The 26238-nt window shown below is 41.1% G+C and overlaps 1 protein-coding gene across 1 annotated transcript; it reads left to right on the forward strand.

The window, feature by feature from the left end:
* The first annotated feature begins 1511 nt into the window (after positions 1–1511).
* LOC112571520 lies at positions 1512–26203 on the forward strand. The gene is made up of 8 exons (XM_025250545.1): positions 1512–1687; positions 3967–4109; positions 4583–4803; positions 5480–5682; positions 6199–6342; positions 6538–6678; positions 7493–7633; positions 8042–26203. The coding sequence occupies exons 1-8, from the start codon at positions 1577–1579 to the stop codon at positions 22367–22369; spliced, it is 15432 nt and encodes a 5143-aa protein (XP_025106330.1). The 5' UTR covers positions 1512–1576; the 3' UTR covers positions 22370–26203.
* Positions 26204–26238: the final 35 nt, after the last annotated feature.

Raw genomic sequence — 26238 nt, forward strand, 5'->3', positions numbered from 1 at the left:
GCCGTCATGCAAGCAAGTCAACAAGAATTTAACCAATGAGTCAAGTCCTACCTTGCAGTCTCTATAGTGTGCCAACATTGATTGTTGCTAATTTTCCGACATGCCGGTTCAGCTCAGTGCTCAGCAAGACTGCGATAAGCCTTTGCATGACGTCACGGTATCATGATTGCACTGGTTCAGTCCTGTGAAGCTGACCGCGACTACCAAATGGACAGATACTGATGTGATCGACGCATTTTTAAGTAACTTTTATCAGACAAATATAGACATTCGCAGAAGAAAAAAAATGGATGGGGTGGAAATCTTCATCTCTGTGTTCGTCCCTCTTTTTCCCCTGTCCTTGTACGCAGTTCAGAATTAATCATAGAAAATATTTATAGTACCTCAGCTAAGAGTCTCTAGTCCGAGTGATAATGACCAGGTATGTAATATTGAATTATCATGAATTTTGTAACCTTCATTCAATTGTTTTGTAACGTAACACATAATGCCTACACAAGAAACAAAGATGAAAATGGAAGACAGTGGGTCTGTCAACAAAATTAGATTTCCATGTCATTGAAAAGGTTAGCCATTACGTCATCCTAGCTCAGCTGTGACGTCACGTCTACACCACAACGCAATGTAAGCTCCTCCATTATTGGTAGAATGGTGGGTTAGTCCCTTCACCTATAAATAGCAGTTAGCATGACGTCAAAAATTCCTTTATTAACCCCATCAACAGTAACTTCTAACCGACAATACGCTCTGCAGCCGAAATTAAAGAAGAAAACAACGTTGTTTGTAGTACATTTTTTTCAATCTCAAGAGAAAGCTTCAAAACGTTCACCACCATAATGGCAGGCTGCGACAATGCAAAGAGACAGATGACTGTAATCGGCAGCCAAACATAGGACGTCGGAAAGTGGGTCACGATCACCCTTCCTTATAGAATGTTTCTGGGTCAATAATAGATATCATACTACTCTTACAAACTACTAACATTTAACTTTGCATTAAACGTCTTTCTAAAAATGCTCACTTACTGTCACATTTCTATTGTTTTTGTTCATGTTTATTCACTATGCAGGTTCGCCTTCCCTGTTCTTCAGACATTCATGTTGTAATTATAATATTCCATATCTCAAATAGCCAAATTAACACGAAGACACATTAGTATTTTGTGTAATCTATCAACATTCCTATCCTTACAGTTTAGTATGAATCTTCTAATATCTTATATCAAAACATATAGGATGTGCCAAAGAAAAGGTTTTGTTCTTTATAGTATTTACGGTAATGCTAAAATGTTGGCGTCCCTCATTGATTTTCTTTTAGTTTATGTCAGGCGCAAGACAAAGTCAATAAAACTTAATGAAGATAGACCTTGAGTAAATGAACGATTTCTATTATAGCAAAATACTTCACAAAAAATACGTGAATATAATTTTAAATCGGGAAATGCTGAGTATCGAAGTTTGACCCAGTTTCCCGATTTAGCGCAGCTGCGAGTTGTCTGTCCTTGGCGCCCAGACGGCGTTACTCGGCTGCTATTTGTGTTTACGTAGTATGGCGCACATGTAGCGAAAATGTTAAGATGGATTTCGACTCCCTGCTAGCCGAATTGAGATCTGCTGCAGACGACTTTAAGCAAAACCCAGCAGATAAAAGCTTATCTACTTCACTGTTTTGCCAGAGAGCATGCAAGGTCAGTCAATGCAACTGTTTTCTTTAGTCTGAACTGGTCGATCTTAGCTCCCCTTCTTCAGTGCCTTCGCCATTTATGACTTACCTGTTTGCACGCACGCAGATAATATTGAGTATTGGCATGAAAATTGAACTCATTTTCTATAAAATCACTGCACTATTTTGATTCGTTTAAGCAGATGTTAGTACATATGGATTGCAAAATGACTGTGGCTGATGTAATTTATTCAGACATTCGCTTGGCTAGTGTCCTAGGATGCTTCGTGAGGACAGGCACGCAGACGGTTACAGATGAAAATCCCATAAAGTTTGCATCTCTTTTGTGAAATTACGGAGGTTTCTCATAATTTATGATTTCATCTTTCTAAATATAAAATGTTTGTTCAATTTGAGTTGGAGAGCTCGTTGTGCTTGTGAATGTAATGTCAAGCTGCATTTCATATGTGACTTTAGGGTTAGTGGCTTAGTTATTAAAAAAAAACACAGGAAGTGTGAAACCACAGATTTCCTCAACGTTTGCTTCTATTACTGACTGTGACAAACTGTCAGTGGAAAGTATTACATAGAATGCTTAATTGTTGTGAGCATCAAAATAAAAAGGCAGCAGTAAACAGTAAAATATTTTGATGTAGACCTTATTTATACAAACTTGTGCTAGTATTAAGAATAAATAATATATTTTCTGGACTGTTTCTAAGACTGATGGGATGTTTAATTTAAAAGTTAATTTTCAAGCAGGAGGATTTCTAGTTCTCATATAAACATATGATGTTTAAACTAATATTTTAGCATTTACAATTATGGCTAGCCAAACAAAGATAGTAACTTCCTGAACTACTTGTTTGTAGTAATACTAAAGAATATACTTCACATGTATTTAGCATTTGAAATAGTATTTTATTTTCATTTAACCCATTGCACAGACAACATCTCTTACATCTGTAATTATTATTGTTGATTGTAATTAATAATTATTATTTGCAAAGATTTGGAGTGATAAAAATAATGACAGAAAAATCCTAACATTTATAAATTGGATGCATTATGTGAATTATAATTATAAATTAGTCCATATCAAATGAATTCACAATCACATTTTTTTGTGTGAAATGCTAGAACTCTAATGGAATAGCCTATTGTTCACCAGTCTGATCGTGGCTTGATCATATAAATGAAAGGTGTTCTTATCATAGACATACACCTGTGTATAGATTGCTAAGTTTATTTTCCTTAATGTCTCTTAGCAGTGACTTGTTTTACTTTGAGTTCTCATTTTTCAAGCAGTCATCAGTGGGTTGATGTGTGGTTGATTTGGATAGCTTCTTTTGATATATCACTTTCTAATGGATTTGCTTTCTCTGGTAAAGATAAGAGATGATGAAAGGGGAATAATTCCAGATAAAGCTTTTACAGTCGGACCTCGATAAGTCAAACTCAAAGGGACCCCCAAAAAAATTTGACCCCCAAAAAAATTTCGTGTTAGGAAAAATGGCGTAATAGGTGCAGGTATTTGGCTGGGAACTAACAGTTAATTCAATATAGGGAGGTTTTCGACTTAGGGAAGGTCGACTTATCAAGGTCCGACTGTAGCTACATGTTACAGAAACAATAGGAAAAAAATCCATTTATACTCTCATTTTGATAGTAGAATTGCATTAAGCAAACTAATATACTTTGATTTTACAAGCTTATTCCTTCTTGTGAATAAAGTAGCCTGGCATAGAAAATATAATCATTATCATCTTGCCTCAAAGTTTCAGTAGTATCATTTATTAAACTTCTCTTGGTGAAACGATACAGAATTGGATTTGGCATTTCAGGAAATAATACGCTAGACTGTGGGAATTGTCAAAGTTGTTAGTCACCTTTGTTTGTTTATCACGCAGCTACCTGTGACTGCAATTTTCTCTGGCAATAAATATTATCATTACTGTTTTACTTCAGTGATAGTGCAATCTGCTCAGGCAGATCTTTATGTGTCTCAGATCAGCCCAGGCAAATATGGACCCCACTACTTTTCCTTTTTTGGTTCCAGTATTGCGTGTCACATGCAGAATATTATGCAGTTTATATTTATATGTATTTAGGGGGTGAACTAGTGCTGTTTCCAGAGAAAGTTATACTTACAAATATTAATATTATTCTTTTAAAAATGTGTTTTCTTGCTCTGCACATTTTTTATTCTCATCATTTAGTAAATAATTCACCACAATCTATCCAGTATGTAGGCGAAATATGGTTAAGTTTATATAATTTTCTACTAAAAGTAATTATTTGCAGGCCATTGACAAGGTGAAGGCAGAAGCTGATACTTTTGAAAACCAGGTTATTGGACTCTGGGTGATTGTTGGCTATATCAATGAGCTTATTGTCCAGTTTGTAGATGGACCATTCTTGACTGAACTCTCCAACAAGCTATTTCAGTAAGTAATGAGAATCTGTGCGATCAGCTGCAAAATGTTTTCTTACAATTTCGTAAGCTTGTTACCCATGTTGGAAAAACAGACTTGTGAAATTTGTTGCTTTACAGTGTTGATCATAAATTTGTATTATTAATGTAGTTCTTTATAGAAATTTGGGGGTGCGGCAGATAGCCGAATGGTTAGAGCGCTGGTGTTAGAACTGCCCAAGTTTGATATCCTTTAGTGCAGCTCACTTCCCTCAGTTGACCCAGCTGACAGGAATGGGTATCTGACTCAAAGAGGATTGTGGAAGTGAAAAGTGAGGTTTCTAACACCTCACTCCCTAACAACATGAAAAAGTCGTGGGATGACCTTTACCTTTTTTGTCTTTATAGAGATACTACAAAACATTTTCATTAAATTTGGGGGCATAATTTTCATCCATTGTTTAATGGGTATGAAAAAAATTATCCCATTGTTATTTATTTTGCTAGACAATGTGCACGAACAGTGCTGGACATACAGTGGCAACAGCTGGACGAAGATACCCCCAGCCGCCAGAATTTCCAGGCATCACTTGCATCATGTCACGACCAGATGGTGCCACGTGGCTATACCCGGTTTGGCCTGCTACAGTCACTAATGGACCAACCCTGGACAGAGCCTACACTCTCACTGGTCATGGGAAGTGAAGAAGACAATGAAGAAGAAGAAGGTAGGTGCTGGTTTTATGGCTGTGACTTTTTCTTATAGACAGCACTTTTTAAATATATATATACAGGTAGTCCTCGGGTTACGACGGTCTTGAGTTACGTCGTTTCATGGTTACGACGCTCATTCCGACTTACGAGGTCAGTGCATCAAAGAAAAGGAAGGCCATCACCATGGAGGTGAAAGTGGATATCATAAGGCAATCTGAGAAGGGGGAGACAGCAAAAGAAATTAGCAGGTCATTAGGACTTAGTCTCTCGAATGTCGCTACGATTATCCAGGATAAAGATTGCATCCTTGAACACGTGACAGGATCTGCTCCTATGACAGCGACAGTGATAATAACGCGTACTGTACTGCACAATATTTTACTGTACGTATGTTTATTGATAATTATGTAGGGTACTGTGTTAGGATACGTGTTTGGATAGGCTAAGTGTTTGCCGTACTGTACTGTTATTATGGTATAGTACTGTATGAACGTAGGATCTGACTTACGTCGAAATTCGGTTTACGACACCGCGTTACGAATGGATCCCGGTCGTAAGTCGAGGACTACCTGTATATAATTTTATAAAGCTTATAAAATTTTGAACAAAGGGAAAGTAGAGGAGGAAAGTTACAAATTAGTGCAGAACAACTGAAGAAATAAAAATGAATACAAGCTTTGTGCACTCCAGGACTTACATACATCAAGGGACAGGACCCAGAGATCCTGAAACTGCGTGTTGAGTTGATGCTTCAGGAAAACTGTGATGAGTTTGCCCTTAATCTTTGTACCTGGTGCCTCAAGCACCCTGCACTTGAGAATGATCTGTCCTTGCGGTGCATTCAGGTGACTCTGCTTCATCGCCTTGGCAATGAAGACAGACTGCAAGAAGAGGTAGGTTATATTTTATATCCGTGAATGTTGCAGATTGTAAGAACATAATATCTAACCATCTGCTATATGAATCATTGCTGAAAAAATTCTTTTGTTTGTATTGGCTGTTCTGTACAGAGTTTCGTAAATCTAAGTCTCCAGTTTGTTACCTGATCATATTTGGAAGTTGTTAGATTGAAATTTATTTTTGTTTCTAAAACATGCTGATTATGTGAAATTTATTTTACATAATATTTAGAGATTGTCCACTTACGATGTTGCTGCATGAATGAGAATTTAAAAAGATACTTCACTGACACTTTAATTTCAGGAAGGGAATTTTACTATCATAAGTGATCTTTTCTTCCTGCCAGGTTTTCCAGAAGTGTAAGTGAAAAAAGCTAAGTAGTTTTTAAGTGCATGCAAAATAGTTAACATGATGCATATCTTAAGTGTCAAGAATTTCACTCAGGTACACCCCCTTTTCTCTTAGTGTAGGTGAGTGCTTCCATTTGAACAGACATATTGTACTTGCAGTGTCAGAAAATAGGGGTGGAGGACAGCATAAGGCTAATAATCAGCCTACAGGAAAAAGAAGAGGCTCGTGAACTGTGCACAGTGCTGGCTCAGACGGTACTTGTCCAGAACTGGATCAAGCCTTCTAACCATCAGAGCAAACAGGTGAGTTTACAAGAACACTGCCACTGTGAACATCAGAATTTTTTTTATTCATTTAAAACAAATTTTTGCAGTCATAGTTCTAGTCTTTTCTTAAACACATTTTTGTGTGTAATGGAAATCACTTTGTTTTGCTTCATATTTTAGCATAAGAGCAAGTTAGAACAAGGGAGTGACTGCTAGTTTTTACTTTTTCAGAAGCTACTTCATTTGTGGATACAGCAGCAATATCAGGTGGACCGTGACCATGATAACTTCATCACCAGTTTGTGGGCAGTGGCTAAACTATCACCATCCACTGAGCAGCTGCTTCACATTATTGATGCTGTGAAAGAGCAGGTGTGGAGAGAAAGGGAGGGTAGATGATAGTACGATGAAACTGGAGAGTCAATGACTAGCTGAAGAAAAACAAGTTCAAGAAAACATGGAAAACATGTTGATAATTTGAGAAGACGTGGAAATAGCTGATAAGTTTAGAAGACATAAGGAGTAAAGGATAAGATGTAAGATATGCATAAAAAGTGAGATCCACACTCTACTTAGAATAATGTTTACATAGCATAGCATCATTATTAAAGGCCGGTAATAGTCATAAAATGGGTATTTTAGAATAATATCTACAGGAACAAGATGTGGCTTAAAATTATATCCATACTGCTAGTAGATCAGGAGGTATAATTGGTATGTAACTGTTGTATAGATATTAATATTTCTTGTCTTTCTAGAGCATTTTATACTACTTTTTTTTTCTGTCATTATGTCATTGATATATCTTCCTTGACAGTCGTCTATGTTTGTGATAAATGTGGACAATGTGTGTTGTTTTATAAGGCGCTTTGAGCTTGCCTTAAAAGTGGGGAAATGCATTATTGGATCAACATTATTATTGCTGCATGCAACAATGATTTCTTACCCTCATTTGGTTATGTCTGAGCAAAGTAGATCCAAGTGACTCATTATTATTGCTCAACAACATACTGAGCATAAATGATAATTCAGCCTCCCATTATTATTTTCCATGCAAGTCAGTATTATAATTGTTTTTTTTTTAACATGAAAATCTCTGGGTATAGAATTTTTATGACATTAGAACACTGAAATATTCTTGGTAATGCTGAACATTTGCAGTAAGCTGTTTTTTATTTGTGGACAGTGTGGCGATGAATTCATCCAGTTTTACACAGACCTGTGTGTTTTTGCGCTGAATGTGGACAAAGTTTATTGGGAAAAATTAGTCAAGGAAGGTGCAGCCACTGGTGAAGAGGCTATGGCTCGTAAACGAGACATGGCAAAGGTATTATTTTTATTATTATTATTTGATTAGTCTGCTGGCTTGTCACTTGGTAATGGTGCAGGAACAAAATCCTTTTGAATCCTTGTGTATATTGCTATCATATCAAGTGTAAATCATTACCACCAAGATGTCCATTTGAGTTTTGAAAGCGAGATTTGCGTGCGTGTATGTATGGGATTTTCCTCTCTCCCCCCCCCTCCCCTTCCAGTCAAGAGAGAACATATATAAACTTACATCTTGGTAGTTTTCTAAATTTTTTTTTTTAATGCATATTTTCAGCATTTTAATTTTAGAGGAATACAAGAAGCGTGATACAGCTGAAGCTAAATTCAGAATTGCTAGTGCATATAAATGAAAATGTGAACCTCTAAATTCATATTTTAATCCACTAAATTTTGTGTTTGACAGGTCTGCCAAAAACTAGCTACTATTGTGGCTAAGGCATCACCAAAAATCTCTTTTTGCTGTGCTCTGACAGCCTTTGCACTCCACCCATCAGAAGATCTTCTGCAAGCATTGTGTGAATCCCATGCTCGCAAATCTCATGCTGGTCCCACAGCCTCACAGAACTCTGTCACTGTAAAAGAAGAGGAGGTTAATATTGCAACACTGTATGAGGTGGAACGACTTTGTGGCATTTTGAGGCCAGCATATCTGAGTCCAGACAATGATTTCTCCAATCTGTTTGCCATGTGCAAACAGTACTTAAGAAAGGAGTCAGGCGAGGCTTCCAGACTGGGGCTGCCAGCACTTATGCGAAGTCAGAAGATAACTACCAAGTCAATTCCAGCATCGTCATCAGATGTATCAGTTCAAAACAGAAACAACTTAATGAGCAGTCTCTCTGCTGCAGGAAGACAGATGCGAGAAAATTTGTTGTTGCAGTCTGCAGGCAATATAGCATTAACTCAAAATATTTCTGCAAAACCCATGCAAAGCTTGGCCATTTGTCATCCAGCAGGTGTTGTTCAGGCACAGACAGTAAAACCCACATCCTTGCAACAGCTTCATCAGACTGTGCAGGCCAAGCCCCTGCTGACAACATTGGTAAAGCCACAGCCGGCAGGTCAGACATCACTGCAGGTGGCTAGCCGCCCAGTGACCTCAGTGGAGGTGAATTTGGTGCAGCAGATGGTGACAAAGCAGCTGTCACCAGACGTGATTCAAACCCTGCTGCAGCTGGTGCAGTCTGGACAAATTAGTTCTCAGCAGCTTTTACAGGTGTTGTCACACCCTGGTATTTCTGCACAGACTCTACATAATTTGGTTCTTGGGGCTGGCAGTCAGCAAGGCTCAGGGCAAAAACTTGCATCTCAGCAACAGCTGCAAACTCAGGCACCACAGAAGCCACCACAAATGCAGCAGATGCAGCTTCAACAGCAGCAGCAACAACAGCTTCAGCAACAGCAGCAGTTACAGCTACAGCAACAGAAATTGCCAAAGCAGCTGTCACAGCTTCAGCTTCCCAAGAGCCAGGACCCACCCAAAGTGGGACATACTTTTGTGCTGCAGTCCACAATACAGCCTCAGCAAAACGTGGTGCAGCAACAGAGCATGCCAAAGACACTGAAAATAGAACAGCATCAAGTGCAGCAGGCCACCGGCCTGGCCCACACCACCCTGCGACCCAGAATCATCAGTGGCCAGGTGGTTGTGCAACCATTGCCTGGCACGCAGAGGCCAGAGATTGTACAGCAGCCCAAGGTGCAGCAGCTACAGCTGCCACAGCACTTCCTGACAGGTGTACAGCAGATTCGCCCCACTCTCACTTCCAATGCCAGCATCTCGACCTTGAGGGTGACTAATGGTGGGCAGATCCAGCCCATGCACCTGATGACACTTCAGCAGGCAGGAGCACAGGCTCTGAGTGAGCAGCACAAGGCCACACCTCAGCTTGTACTGCACAACACCTCACATGTCATCACTCACATGTCAGGGGGAACAATCACAGCCATCAGAGAGCCTCAGCAAGTGGTACACCTTCAATCAGCAGCTACTGAAGTTAATGGAAGCAGTATGGCTGTTACATCACTTCAGCCATCAGTTCTGACGCCACAGATGAAAACCTCTGGTGCTGCTCCACAGGGTGTGGTTACAGTCTCAGCCACTGTGGCACCTCCAAGCACTACCAGCTACAGTACCGATGGAAATCGTCATTACTTAATCAACAATCTTCTGTTCACAGGAGAAACTCAGAATAGTACTTTGTCTATAGCTCTTCCTGACACTCTACCAGAGATCTCTGTTGACAGTGTGTCGGACACCCTGCGTGCTCTGGGGGATCCCTCTGCTAGCAGCCAACCAAGAGGATCCAAGGTATCAGCTTCACAAGTCATGGTGGGCACTGCAGGTGTGGCTGCATCTGGGCAGCAGCAACCATCACAAGCTCAGGCACTTCCATCAATTGCCACTCTCTTTGCACCTAATCGTCCGCCCCAAACATTTCCCGCTCCTGCAGTTCTGAACAGTGAGGATAATGTCCTGAAAACAACAGTACCTGTTACAATAGCTGCCAGCAGCCCTATAGCAATGGTAAGGGTGCAGAAAAAGACTGGAAGCGACAGGTCACCTGGTAAAGGCAACAAGAGGGATAAAGAGAGTGACACCAAGGCAAGCCAACTGTCTAAAGAGGACTTGACGAAGTTACTGAGACAGGCCATGACCCTCAATATGGACAAAAAGCAAGAAAGCAACACTGCCATGGGGCCGTCCCACTATCTGCATCTGCCTGGGCATCAAGTGACTTTGACATCACAGGCAAAGACAGGTGTGAACACTGTTCATGTCCAGCCCCAGCCTGCTTCACAACTTCATTTGCATGTACAAGCTAATCTGCAACCCAAGACAGCAAGCCAAACACAGGAGCTGTTGAGACTGCAGGCAGTACCATCATCTGCTTGCCCAGGACCAGGTTTTAACAACAGCAACACCCAGCAACAGCGTGCCAACATAGTTCTGCAGTCCCAGGTTCTCCAACAGTCTCACAGTTACGGCACCAGGCCAGGACCTCTTCCCAGCAGCATCTCGCATCTCCAAACCTCATTGCAGAACACTGTGCCTAGGCTTCAGACCACTGTTGTTCTTTCTTCTGCTAGTTCAAGAGTAGGACCTTCAGGGGCAGCTCCAGATACTACGGAGCCAAGTCGTGTCAGCAGTTCTGAGGTGACTTTAGTCCCAGGTTCCATTCAGTCTGTGCCTTTTGATTCACAGGCTGGGCATGTACCCATCAGTGTTAATGTCACTGCCTCCAGCCATCTCCTCCCTTCGCCTAAAGTTGAGCTGTTGATGGTAGAGCATCCTACGACACACAACATAACTAAAACCTTGCCCTCATACCCTGGTTACACCAGTACCTTGAGTGCTGCACCAATAGTAACGGTCTCAAAAGTTTCTGCTGCATTTCCTCCATCCTCCACCTCCAGTGTGCATGTGCTGACCTCTGTGTCAGCTGGCAACAATCAGTTATTACATGAGAAGACACAGAGTACCTTCAACATAGATTCTTCAACACCGATGACTGCAACTGGTTCTGCTGAGACCATGCCAAAGACATGTCTCAACCAGGAATACCCTGATTTACCAAAAGAGTCACAGCAGCAGATTATTCAGTCTGCCATAGGCACTGCTGCAAATGAGGAAGCAGTTACCAAACAGGTGGATTCAGAAGGGGCTCCCTCTAGTACAATAGAGCAGGGGGGCATTGTAGTTGATAACAGAAGTGGCGAGTCATCCATTGCAACCTACCGTTGCATCATCTGTTCCAAAGCGTTCATGACACTGGATGCCCTTCGCATTCACGTGAAGCAGATCTGCCGACCAGGCATGCACCAGCCATCTCTGGGTGACCGCATGGCCCTCAACAAAGCCCAAGCTTTGGAAGCAGGGCTTGAAACCAGCACAGTCTTCCAGTGTATGAGATGCTATGAGCTGTGTATCAGTGAGTCAGGTATTCGTGAACACAAGCTAGTCTGCAGCAAAGCCCCCAAGCCCAAATCAAAGCCAAAGTCTCGATCCAAGCCAAAATCACCTAAAGTGTTGTCTGAAGAAGAGCAGGCTACTGAAGCCAAAGTTTTAGAGTTGCTGAACAAATGCCTAGGGGAGAATAGGGAAAAACTTCTGAACAGTGAGGCTTCAAGTCCCAAGAAAAAGCAGGGAGGAGACCAAGAAGGCTCAGAAGATAATGAAGCAAAGAGGAAGAAGAAATTGTCAAAAAAGAAATTCTCTGTCCCAACAGAAGAAAAGGCAGAAGAACAGGCTGAAAATGCTGATGGGGCTCAGGCGGCAGAGGCTAATCTTAAGCCAAAGAAACCAAAGAAAAAACCTGAGCAGGGTGAAGGAAGAGAAGAGTCTGCATCGCTTGCAGATTCAGGTAAAGGATTGTTAGAGAACAGAGCCATTGACTCGAGTCTGCCCCAAACAGAGACTCCTAAACCAAAGCCCAAAAGAAAATACTATCCAAAAAAGAAGACAGCATCTGCCAATCCTTCACCTGCTGAAGGAGAAGCTAAAGTCTCAGATAAACTCTCTTTAGATAATGAAGGGAAAGAAACGGAGAAAAAAAAGAGTTCCCGTAAGCCAAAACCGCCAGCTAATCAAAAGCCTAGGTACAAGGAGGTGTCTGGGTCTTGTGGAAGAAGTTTTTACAAGTGTTTGAATTGTGGGCAGACACTATGTTCTCTAGAAAACTTTGCAGATCACTGGACAGAGTGTATTGCAAAGAATCCACCTCCTCCACCAAAACCTCGCAGAACCTCCAAAGACAGGAAGGTGCTTCTGCCCAGAGCTCATATTGATCCTGCAGGAAAAGCATTGAATGAAGAGAAAAAGGACACTGGGATGTCATTGACATCAAACTTGCCAAACGAGTTGGATAATGCCTGTAAGTCTACATTGATCACAACAGATGATCATGAGAACACTGATTTAAAACAAGTGTTTCCAATGAGAAACCTTACTGAAACAGATGATAACCTGGCATCACATTATGTCAAAGACTCTTTTAAGTTGTCTGCAGCAGAAATGGGATCATTTCAAAAAGTATCTCGTAGGGGCAGTTGTGATCTTCAGAAAATCTTTGGAGACACACCTGTGGTTGTTGCACCTGATGACATGGAGGTAGTGAGCGAATTAAATGTGGAGACAACCACTGAAATTCAGGAGAACTATCCACAGGTGAAAGATCCTGTTGTCTTATTAGAAAAAGTTGATCTGCCCGAAAGACTGCAATGTGTCAACATCAAAGTAAAATTTGGCAGTGATGAGATGGAAAGCTTTGAAAGCACAGCCTTTACAGAGAGCAGCAATGACACTTTAGAGTTCCCATTGCCAAAACATACCAAAAAACAAGTCCATGGGCAGTTAAGAGCACCCATAAGGAAAAAATTGAGCAAATGGAGTGAACAGTTTTCTCGTAAAAAAAACTGCAACCTAAAAGGCAGCAAAAGTTGGCTTAAGGTAGATTCTTCCCATTCCAAATTTAACAGTGCCTGCATCAAAGCAAATAGCATTCGCAAAGCTGCAGTGCGTCTTCCCAAGACTTCCAAGTCATCAGAGTCATATTGTAGCTTGTGTCAGAAAAACTTTCACAAAAAACAGATTTTGATCCAGCACTTTGCAAGTAAGCATCTACATCCATATACTGTAAAAAAAATGGGCGATACATCCTCCTATTTCTGTCACCTGTGCCAGAGGATTTTCTCTCAGTTTTCCCTTTATTTGAGTCATGTGCCTAACCACTCACAGGCCATTTTAAAGAAAATTCAGGACATGAGTTCAGAAGAGGCTGTAATTTCACCTGGGAGAAGCCGAAGGATTGCCTGCCAGAGGGGTGTTCTTGGACAGAGCTCATCAAGGCATGGTCGTACAAGCCCTCGGAACACCGCTCACTCAGAGACGTTGAATTCAGATTCAGTACTAAGAGATGTGCATAAATCTACATCTAAGAGTTCCAATTCAGATGCATCAGATTGTTCTTCAGATGTTTCCTTATCCACATCTTCTCAGAGCAAGTCTAATAAAAAGTTAGCTAGAGCTGCCCAGAAGCAGGCCCTTAGCAAAATTTACATTGGGACTTTAGGTATTTATAGTCAAGGGGAAGTATTTCAGGAGTACAGCAAGCGAAAAGCTTCAGCTGATGATCTTGAGTTCGATAGCAGCTCAAATTCCAAAACATTGAAAAGGAAGAAAAAAGAGACTGCATACGATTCAAATAGAGGTGTTGAGACCTCAGATGGTGATGGAGGCGAAATCCCAAGTGGTGATGATATGGATGACTTATGGGAACCAGTGGACTCAGGTTCAAACTTAACAGAACGCAGCTGCAAAGTACTCTCAGAAGCTAGTGTTGGTGATGAAAAGTCCAACATATTTCACATTGCTCCTGAAATGAAGGATGAGGAACAGGGATTAAAACCTTTGCCTGGTGCAAGTATCACAAGCTTGCCGCCTTCTTCCATCACCTCACCTGTTTCTTCTCCAACCTCAGGATCAACTAAAAAGCCAACATTCCTCGACTCATACATGAGTTACATCAGTAGAAGAAGTCCAGAAGAGCCTTTACCTTTAAACCGCTGTAGAAAGAGGTATGCAAGTGCTGGAAATAGGCAAGAGGAGCCAACGGCCATTTCAATTACTCAGAGGCGGAGCAGTTACGAAGTGCATCAGCTTCCAAGCACATCACGAGCAGTTTCACCGAGAACCACTTCTTTGCGAACTTGTCAGGTTCAGTTGCAGAAAGTACCTGGCCAACCCTTGAATCCTGGCGGTACAGGTGTTTTGGGGAAGAATTCGTACTCCAGTATAGATCTGAGAAAAGTGTACTACATTGGCAATCTGGAGCAGCAACTCATTCAAAAGTGCAGCGTCAACCTTGGGATCAGAATGAACCCGAGTGAAATAGAACGACTATCCAAGCCCTCTTCAGACGGCGCTTCCCAGACACAGGTTGACAAAGACTTTAGGATTACTCAGCGAGAACTGTTGATGTCAAAACCAGTAATTATGCTAGAAAAGCTTAACATGCAAGACAAAGCAGCAAAAAGTGCCACAAAGGATTCTGCAGAAAACATGCCATTAAAAACAAATTCAGAAGTGGAATCGCTTATCTCTGGGGATAACCATGACCTTGAAGACTCTTGCAAACAGACTAAAATCCAGGTGAATGTTAATGTTGGACTTTTCACAGATGTGTCATCAGAACTGGTGAGCAGACCTGTCTTGTTGAGCCAGAATAGCAACTTAGAAGACCAGTCACCAAAAGCTGCTGTTTTTCTAGCATCATCCTGTCTCTCAAATAAATTTCATGCAGAAGACACAGTAACTACATCCCTGGTTACCCAAAAGGAGGTAAAAGCATCAGTTGACAATCAGATAGATATGGTTCAAGGAGTGGCATCCCTTGAAACTAAATCAGAGAACACAGAGCAACAGCTAGGTTTCCTTGCACCTAGAATTTATTCAAGCGGTAGAAAGGATGCACCAGGCCTGTCTCTAATTCCAGAAGATTACCCAGAACCAGTTCTGCCTGCCGAAACTAATCCAGATCATGAAGTTTTAACACATGGTGCTTCAGAATCATTCTCAGTTATTGATCGAAACAAGGAGGAATACTTGTCTAAGACTTCAGAAGTGACAAAAAAGGAGGACATAGTGGAGGAAAGTAAACCAGTTTGCACTGAGGAAGTAGCAAAAGGTACCTGGGACATGAACAAAATTGTTTTAGAAAGCTCATTAGTGTCTGATCACGATCAAAACCTCACGGTAATGGGAGCACAAGATGCCCTGAAGATAAACAAGGAGGTTAATGATTTGTGCTCAGCAGAGCTGAGTTCTCTGTCAGTGGTATCAAGTGTGGTTTCTGGTTTCCCAGATATGTTGGATGCAACAGCATCAGCAGATACTCATATTGCTGTAGGTTATAACAACAGTGAACTAAATTGTGTGGAACATGGGAACAGTCATAAAAATGAAACCCATCAGAAATCTTACAACACATTGCCAAGCAATAAAAATCAGCTGGCTCTACCTGCATCTTGCGTTTCTGCCATTCCTAGCTTTTCAAACACACCTGAGTCTCCAAATGTACATGAGGATGTTGTCAGAATGGTGGACAGGGACGATGCAAAGGTAGATGATGTTTACTTTGATGCAACGTCAGAGGCATCTAACAGTCTTTCCTCACAAATAGCAGAGCAGGTTCAGCCTGTCATTGTGGTCTGTCCCGATAGTCCAGCACCTTCAGACTGTGTGGATGTTTCATCAGAGGCAACTGATGGCATCCAATTCATCACTGAAAGAAATGCAAAGCTAGTGGCTGACCAAAAGGTTAGTTTAGAACTACATGTTTCTTTTGTTTCACACAATGATGCCTCACAGTTAGATGGCAGTTTAAAGCAAGGGAGAGCACCCAGTAATGAGTTTCTAGTGAGTGTTGCAGAGGACCAGACTGTGATGGACACCTTAGAAGGACAAGATCCAGCCGTGTCCGTGGGAAATATTGGAGAGTTTTCACTAGTGTCATATTCTGACTCAGAAGAAGAATCTGAAAATGGCAGTAAGCATTCTGCAGATCAAAATAGCATGCAGGTTTTTAGCAAACTGACATCCTGCAAGAAAAAAATATTTGATACAAAGACTCCGGTCATTAACCCATCCAACTCAGAGGGCCTAGGCTTAGAAGCATCAAAAATCACAGCTTTGTGTAAAAATAATGAAGATTTTCCAAAAATAATTGACTCCACTGTTCAGCTGTTCTCTTCTGGCAAAGAGCAGTACATATGTGAACCAGTGTTACAGTCTGATTCCACCCCTGTTGGGACAGATTCCTTGTGTGTATCAGAATCTGAACCTTGTGCTGGTAGTGATCAAAAAGCTGAGAGTTTGGAAGCAGAGGTAAGTTGCATGGATGTGACAGTTGAGAATTTAGTCCACTCAGAGCATCCAGGCATCATGACCGATGCATTGACAAAAGTGAGTAGTGCTCAGCCAGACTGTTTGCCTGACCTAGAAGCAGAGAAAGTGGAAGAGCTGAAAACAGTTGAGGATGACCTGTTATCAGATGTTGAAGGTCATCCTGCAAAACTTGAAATGCTGCATAACCCCATGCAGCCCAGAGAGAGTGAAGATCTTGGAAATATTGAATCTGGCACTCCAGCCTTGAGTTACAAACCTGGTTTGAACACAAACAGGAATGCTGACACAGCTGATCGTTTTCCAGAGGATGTGTCTGATAAACAAGATGCAAGCAAGAACAGCATCTCTCAGCTTGTGCCAACTGTTTTAAGGGAATGTAGTGATGCGCAACACTGCGTAGCAGAACAACCAGACACAGGACTGGGCACTGATGTAAGTCCTTCACTTGGCTATATAGTGCAGCAAGCAGTGAAAGTCTCTGAAGGTGAGGAACAACCAGGCAACAAGATTGACACTGCTCTGTGCTCAGGCAGCACAGACAATGCTGTTGAGATGGAACAATTTGTTGTCTTCGACTTCCAAACAACTGAAGATAAGGTAAAAGATTCCACTAGTCATGTAGCAGTGCTTGCAAATACAGTGACTTCCTCTTTAGGATCAGGATCTGTTTTTTTGAAGACACCAGAAATCCAGACAAATGTAAGCATTGGTGGAAAAGAGTGCAAAATGTCGGCTATTACAGATAGATTTTCAGGAAAGTATTCCACAGACTTGGAATTTAGAAAGCTAGATGTAGAAGATGATGCACCAGAAAAGAGCACAGTATCAAAGGTAGCTGTAAATTCTGAAACTGAAATCCATGAAGGTGTTGAGAGAGCTGACTGTAGATATGACATTGCAGAGGTTGATAATAACATAACTCCGAAGACTGATGAAAAGCCTCACAGTTTATCTGTAGAACACTTTGTTCATGGGAAATCTAAATGGACGTCTCCTTCCGAAACTTTGTCAGATGTGGATGACAAGACTTTCATGTCTTTAGATGCAAAAATGCCTGACAACCAGCAAAGTAAATTAGTTACAACATTTTTGAACAAGTTTTCTTATCAGCAAGAAAAGCAAGCTGAGAGAGAGGTCTGCGATGACAACAACCAGGAGTCTTGTAGATTTGAGATGTCAAGGTCTAGTGACAGGAAAGACGTGATGGAGGCAAGCAATAAGAGTGAGGCAGCTTCAGCTGCTGGCATTGAGAAAGACAGGAATTATGACAGTGAACTGCATAAAGCAGGTGATCATGTCAGACTTCTAAGTGAAATTCAGCATTCCTCTTATCCCTGTGAACTTGGAGGGATGCCTGTGGACCAGTCAGTGTACTTTGAGAACCCTACTTCTACTAACAGTCTACTAAATAAGAGCCCTGTGGTGTCTGCTTCCTCTGACCAGAGCCCTACTGATTCAAAATCAGATAATGATTTATGTAAGTCATGTGGAGAGATCGGTAACTCTGTTTCAGTGGAGTCTTTAGGAAATGGCGACTCTTCTTCCTTGGGCATACATGATGGTGCCACAGCATCAGGTGAGATTAACTCTCAGACATCAAACGAAACAAAAGATTACCACATCACAAGCCAAACATATGATGCTTCAGTATCAGGAATGTTTGTACCTGAAATGAGTGAAACTGCACTTTCTGGTGTGTGCCAGGAACTGGCAGAACCACACAAAGAGACTGGCAAGCCTTCTTCTGATGGCTTAAGTGGTAATGTCACAGATTTGGATGAGGTTATTTCCATACCAGCTGTGGAAAGTCAAGACTTTTCCCTTTGCCCAAACCTTGATGTTGGCAAATCAAGGGAGGCTACAGCTGTTTCAGGTGACAAGCTGAGCATTAGTGCAGAATCAAATAGCCAAATCTCTCTGTCATGTCAAGAAGAAAGAAATCTCCTATCTTCTAGCCAAAGCCATCACAGCATACTTAGTGGCAGCACAGTGTCTGAGATTTCTGGAGATAAGTTTACATTGATGGAAACGTGCTCAGGTTTTTCTACACCGACACATGAAAATATCTTAGTGTCAGATAAAAATGCTTCTTTCTGTGGCATTATGTCACTTCCTGACCATTTGTCAGCATCAGATGTATATAGCAAAGCTACTGATTTTACAGAAAGCCATTCTGCCATGGGGTCAACTGGGAACATTCTTAATCCAGGTGAGACTGAAACTGCTGTCAAAGATCTCAACAGTCAGCTTGTGATGTCAGATAGAATTTTGTCTGAATCAGATGAGGAAGTCAAACACCTGATTTTCACAGACTCTGATTATGAACAGGCAATATCCGATGAAGAGGAGAAAGCTCCTGTTGCCACAGTGATGCATGATCTTCTCATGGCCAAACCCAGTGAAGTGACTAAAGAACCTGACATGAAGGGTGAGATATTAACTAGGTGTTGCAGCAATCTTGAAGACCTTGCCTTGGCTTGCCACAGCTGTCGTCTTCGTGCTGAATCTACAAGTGACAAAGTTTCCATGTCACAAAAAGAATTTAACGATTTTGCCTCCTCCAGTTTAAGTACAAGCAGTAGTACAACCAGTTTGCTTACAACAGTAGAAGGAGCATCATCAGTGGAACTGTGCACAGAGTTTGATGGTGCTGTAAATCAGCTGAAACATGTAGATGAACAAGAGATAGCAGAAGACTCTGATTTGCAACACACTCAGCACACCCACAGACTGAGGGATTCTCAGAGACAAGCACTGTACATAACTTCAACAAACAGCCAGGAAGTGAGAAAAGATCATTCACGTTCACAAATAGCATCCACATCAGGAAGGGTACTTCGGAGTGCTTCTGCTGCAAATTTGACTCGAACAAAAGACACAGCAAAGACAGTTCCTGACGACAAAGGTGCAAAAAAGCTTGTCAGAACATCAGCTTCAGCAACACCTGCATTAGCTGACACAAAGAAGTTGGGAGCTCACTGCAGTCTAGGCAGTTCCAAAACATCACCAAATCATTCATCGTCAAGTCCTGAAGGTTCTCCCAAACATATGATTCGGAATCAGGCTGCAGCTAACATGCAGAAAAGAAAACAGACAGAAGATTCACCTGAGCAGGACCCAGACAGTCAGCTCCCTGAACTGTGCATTGTCACGGAACCCAGGCAGCGAAGGCCAACCTTTAAGTCAAACATTGCAGAAGCAACCACTCCTACACACTGCACAGTGTCAGGAGAGAGTAAGCTCAGCGTGCAACCCAGTGATGATACAAACACTGTCGTTTCCACCGTAATGAGTGCCCATGAAGTGAAGATTAACATGCTTCAAAGCGGCAACAAAAAGCAGAGGTCAGACATGTCCCAGGTATCAAAGACTTACACCGTTGCCAAGACCCAGAAGGTTGAGCTGGACCCCTGCAATGTGGCAGAGACAGAAGAGTCTAGAAAACCACTAAAAGGGGTGAGGTCATTGCGACAGCTTATTCATCCTGAGCCATTTGTGTGGGAAATGGATGACATTGAGGATCCCAGCAAGCAAGCTCGAAATGAGCGGTCACGGAGAGCCTTCAGGAAGCAAGTCAGTGTAGCACCTTTCACTTGGGACATGGATGAGGCAGAGCAGGATGGTTCCTATGGCAGCATGAAACATACGAACACTGGACGAGGAAAGGCAGGCCCAGATGCCAGTGAATATAGGCAGGAGGGAAAAAGCATATCATCTAGATCTGCACAAGAAACTGAAAGAATGATCTCTGTTTCAAAATCACAACTCAAACAGTCGTCAGGATTTACCACACAGTCCGCATCTTCTAAGGAGCAAGATGCTCATTCAGATTTAGCAATAGAGAAGAACCTTTCCAGAAACCTTGCCTCCAAGAAAAAAGGAATTCCATTATCTTCATCAGCATCCATAACTGAACAGTCACTTTCCAGTGTAAGCCATACAGAGATAAAGCAGAAACATTTGGTGACCACAGAACAGTTGGTTCCAAACAAGAGACAAGCTGTTCTCAAACCAAAACCAGGAAACTTTGATTCACTGACAAAAGCTGAGTTGGATGAGTCCAACAGATTAAGATCTGCAATCACTCCGATAAGGAAAGGTTCTTTGGAGACCCATTCCAGCATGAGTGTATGTGACAATGTGTTAGAGACTGTGCCATCAAGAGAATGTAGCAAAATCAAAGAGAGTGAAGAGCTGAAAGGACAGCCCAACACGAGATCGATGCGTAAACGCAAGCTTTCAGGTACTTCAGAAATAAAGAGCAGCTCTTCTCCTCCTAAGAGACCGGCAGAAGGGGAAGGAAAACAGAGGATGAAATTAGAAGATGCAGAGGAAGGGAACAGAAAAGTTGCATCTCAGGAAGTAGACTCTTCAGGCTGTGCCAAGTCACTCAGGAGTAAAGATAGCTCTCCCAGCACAGACAGTCGCACAAGGGTGCACAGTAGAAACAGCATGGTTGAAGGCCCTGTATCTGGTGATAGCATCCAGGAGAAAGATATTTCCCATGTAGCTGATACTGGCAGCAGCAACAGGACAATGCAGACCAGAGGTGCAGCAACACATTCAGAAATCAGAAGTGTTGTGAAGTCCCTGCGCAGCAAAGAAGTGGTAGCAGATGTCCATGCATGCTCCAGCGCAAAAGTAGGTCATAGTACCTCACACACTTTTGATGCAGATCCTGTCAAAGGGAAATTACTGAGCAGCAAAGAAAACAGTGCAGATCAAGACTCTCAAAGCAGCATCAGGTTGCTGCGCAGCAAAGAAAGCAGCCCTCTTTTGGATAATCATGGCAGCAGTGTGCTAAATAAGGAAAAATCTGGATTCTCAAGTCCTGCAGCTAGTGCAAGATCTCTGCGTCTGAAAAAAAATGGTTCTGATGTGGATGTTAGGACTGAAAGTGTTGCAGGAAGTGATGGTAATAGTGGAATTGAGCCGCTAGTGAACAAAGAATGTAGAATGGACTTGGGAAATAAAGACATCAAGGTACCCTCTGCTGACAGCAGTTTAGACTCGTCCAGCAGCGGTGCCAGAGTACACCGAACTAGGCAAATCAGTGGAGATGTGAGCCTCAAAGCACAAGTCAAAGAAAGCTCTTTCACCACATTTTCGGATAGTGTGATAAACGAGGTGTGGGCCAAGGAAAGCATGCCTATGGAACATCGTGGAAGTGTGCGACAGCCAAACACTGAGATTATTTCTCCAGCCAAAGCACTGCGATCAGGAGTAACAAGGGTCATGCCTGAAAGTGCAGGCTCCTCATCATCTCAGTTGCGCAAAGACAAGGTGGAGCAGGTGACCCCAGAATTACTGAGGAAAGATCGAGTGGACATAGCACAGCTGCAGGCAGAGGTGCACTCAAGGAGGCTGACAGCTGCATCGCATGTACCTACCCCGACGGCACAGGTGCGCTCTCACCGCAGGAACACCGAGGCATCAGGAGAACCCTTGAGAGCGATGGTGCGACGGCGTCCTAAACCTTCGCTAAGCACCACCATGCCCATCACCATGCCCATTATCAAGAAGCCTCGCACCACACTTTCACATGTTCACCAGGTGGAGGTTATCAGAGTGGAGCCTGTGGTGCCAGCTCAGAGCAATGCTCGCCGCACCCGCTCACATGATCGTGACCCTTCACCCCATACAGTGCACACGCGTATCTCTGCAGAAGAATACCAAGCCTCATCATCGAAGAAAGCTGCAGTAAAGACGACTGACCAGAAATGGCTCATGAATCGCTGCATTGCACCTTCATCTCGCAAGGGAGTGCCTGAGCAGCGGTTCCCATTTGCATTCAAGCTGGCTCGTGGCCGAACTCAGACTAAATAAGCCCTTGGCCCTGCCATATTCTGTTCTGTAGGATGTGATTATAAATGAGTTTCAAAACTTTATTATGCATTCAGACATTGTAGATGATGTTCAGTACATCACATGCAAAATGCAAGAGTGCGGTTGAATGTTTAAAGAAAGTCTTCATGTTTCTGTCTCAGTGGGGTCTTGACTTCATTTCTAGTATATTTTATAAATTCTAGTAAACTTAAGGTGCTGAAAGAACATTTCATTCCACATCCACACATTATGCTTTACTGTGTAGTTAAGAACAGCAACTCTCTGTCTTGGATGGACATCAAGATCAGAAATGCTGCAACAATATAGTTTTGTGCAGCAAAAGTTAATTAAGACCAAAAAAAAAGTTATTCTATGTTGATGCCCAAAATGTTTATAGTGTCTTCATTATTTCTTGGTGCCTTGGTCTATCTTGAAAACAAGTGTTTATTGAAATAGTTTATATAAAATAGGTTGGCATTGTTCGTAAATACTTTCACAATCATAATTTTAGTTTGCCAATTAATAAAGCAAGAAACCTACTAATTAATGAGTAAAAGAAATGAATCAAATGATTACTTTGCTGACTTAATACTGATGACAGCTTTGCGTTATTTCTGGTATTACATAAAACTTTCAACATAGAACGTGTAGTTCCACTACAGACTAAATGTTTTAATGATTTGACTGTTTTCAGTTGGGGTGTTATTGACACAACATACCTACACTTCATTGCATAAGCATTAGAATACTAAAAGACTATGTATAATCATTGCCATTAGTATATTTTGTCAATAGATATATTTGATGGCTTAAGTTTCAGAGGCTGAGTAAGCCATTGGGCCACTTTCATGTTTTGAAACATGTTTTTTGTTTTGTTGCAAACCTCCCAGTCACCCCTTTTCAACACAAAGAAATATTATGTACTCATTTCTGTGTGCAGTAGGTAAATGGAACAAAAGTGTTCAAAGCATCACAGATACTTCATGATGTGCATGTGCTGGCATGTGTATACGATGTGCATGCTTGCAGAAATTGCATTTGCATATCTATGTATAAATTTTTTCCTGCACTTATATGTATATTACAGGCATTAAAACCTCCTTGTTTCATATTTTATGCACTCTTCAAAGCAAACGTATGCATAAAGTGTAAAATATTTCCCTATTTGATTTGTGTCTTTTTTTTATATATTATTTAAGGCTATTTTGCCTTGAAATTAGACATTCCTTTTCTCGCTTTGTAAAATACAGTCAAGGCAGTAATTCATCTTCTAGTTCTTAATTTTATCTTAATCTAAGTTTCATCATTTACATTTTTCTACCACAGCCACCTTAGCCATCTCTTAGTTAAGGCTGAATCCTGGAAAGCATAGATAGTCAACAACATAGTGTCATGCTAACTTTCCGGGTGAGCACACACTTGAGTTGTCATTTGCGGATTAAGAGCTTGCTTTACGAGGACACACTCATGGAGTTTCTGTTTGGAAAGGGTTTCTAAATGAAAGTTGTTCCTCTTACATGCCATTAGCAGTGTAGGCTTGAAATAGATTTAAACCATTCTTAACCCAGCTTCTCAGCCATGATAGTCTTCATTTAGTCCCCTTTCTTCTTTTATGATATTTGTGTAGTGTCTATTTTTCTGAAGACTTTTATCAAATAAATTGACAAAATAAGTTATGTACATACTTGCAAAATTCAAATCTCCATTTTTCTCTATTTATAGAAAATGCTATGGGATGAGGGTGACTGTTAAGATTTGAACGTTATCTCTGCCCTCATGGGGCTTTTGGTCACACCACATTAACGTGATAGTAGTTGGAATTGTGCGGAATATAGCCTAGGTCAAGCGGGTTACAGAATATGCTATTTCATGGGAACAAAAATGTTCAGTTTGGACGTGCAAAAAGAAATAGATCTGATAGCTTTGAATGTAGAAATGCAGATGCATTTTGAGTGTTTTTATATCCTTTCTGCACCTATGGGGTCAAGAGAGGATGTAATTTTAGTTTTTTTCCCCCATTGCCATATTCTGCTTCATGTTACCATCAGTTCTTTTGCATCCCTTCTTAAACTATTTTATATAATCGCATACCTACTACCAGCACCCTTATTTGTATTTAATCCCTTTAAGCAATTGAGTCAACACAAATATGCAAATGCTGAAAGGGCCTTGTTTGAAATTCAGAACTAGCAATAACTATGGTCAGACTTTTGGAAAATGTTCATCTTTTTGTTTAAATGCACCTGTGAATTGCAGAACCAGTATTCTTGGACATAATAGCCAAGAGAATTTTCCTTTTTTTGGTATTTATTCGCAGGTATGCCTTACCCTGATTTGTTCAATCTTTATTTTGTCACAGCAAGTTTATTTTCCTTTAGTATGTTACTGAAACTTTGTGTCATTGCTATCACCCTGTACATAGTTTAACCTGTTGAATTCAAAAAATGAAGCCCCAACAGATGTAAGTAATGTTTTTATAACTTTTGCTTTTTTTTTTTTCCTTCATTTTCCTGGTAGTTAGGAAATTTAAAACTTTTCTTTAGCCCCAAGTATGGATGTTTATTGTTAGTACCCAGTGTCTGTGTGGATGTGCATGCTCTTGTGTACTTGCATAAAAGAGAAAAGGACTCACTTGGTGGGATGTCATGTGTAAGAATACTTTAAATGGCAAGAGCACCTACTAAAAGTGCCATTAGTCTTGTGTGACAGTTCCCTACACTGGCAAACAAAACATTGGTCACTGCTGTTTTCTCTTCAAACCTTATTATCCATTGTACAGTCATATCCAGGATTACCTTCTTATCTTTTACACTAAAATGTACAAGACAGCTAAAATAGTTAAATGTCATTTGACGAACTTAGGATGAGTAATTTTTTGCCAACACAAAATAGGTGGAATTTTAGTAAGATCCAGAAATAGATGCATATTATCTAGGACACTATTCTCCAATGGTATGTACATAACTTTCTTACCTATTTGGCATTTTTAAAGCAGAAATCACAAGTACACCAACTTGAACAAAATATGTGCATCAAAAGATAAGCACTGTACAAAATGTTTCAGATGTATAAAAATGCAGTTACTGTACCTTTCTTAGTAATAGCCAGCTACAGACTTTGGGAAACACTTGCTGTAGGTGTTCAGTATTCGTGGCATGTTCATTGTATAGTTTTGAAGATGTGTTTGGGAGTGGGGGGAGGTGGGAGAGAAGAAAATTAAACCTGCTGACATTTATTTATTTGAACCATGAACATTTCCTACTTTTCAAAATGTTTCTTTAAGGAGTAGCTTGTTATCATAATTTAAGCTCTTATAATTTGCTGAAGCATAAGTGAAGATGGCCTACAAATCTGTTTTCATCAATGGACGCACTTGGTTTTCCAATGATTTCAAGAATGACTGCACTGGAAGACAGTATTTCAGGCTTTAGTTCTGCAGTGTTGTTCTGAAGGGTGATCTTGTCGGATGCATTTATGTTTACCCCCCCTCCCCATAAACTGTTAATGCTGTTTATATGCATGCCTGCATCCTTTTATGTCATGGCCCCAAATCAACAGTTTATCCACAATGTCATCAACTTTGAGCAAGTACTGCATATTCTGGAATGACCATCATATTGCCTAGTCAGCTCTTCAGTGGACTTTCCATGGCAGCTGGTAGATTTGACATACATTTGAAGAGCAGGCTTATGTTTACATTTGTTATGCGAGCAGGTTTATTTGAATGAATGTGTTTTATCTATACAAGAACTTTAAACCCTTTTAAGTGTGACAGTGTTGTAAAAATGGATTTGCATACTTTGCAAAACAGATAATAAAATGCATTATAAGATTTTTATCCGGTTTTTATGGAATGCTTGAAGCATTTG

This window comes from Pomacea canaliculata, linkage group LG9 (genome assembly GCF_003073045.1).
Source record: "Pomacea canaliculata isolate SZHN2017 linkage group LG9, ASM307304v1, whole genome shotgun sequence".
Lineage (NCBI taxonomy): Eukaryota > Metazoa > Mollusca > Gastropoda > Architaenioglossa > Ampullariidae > Pomacea > Pomacea canaliculata.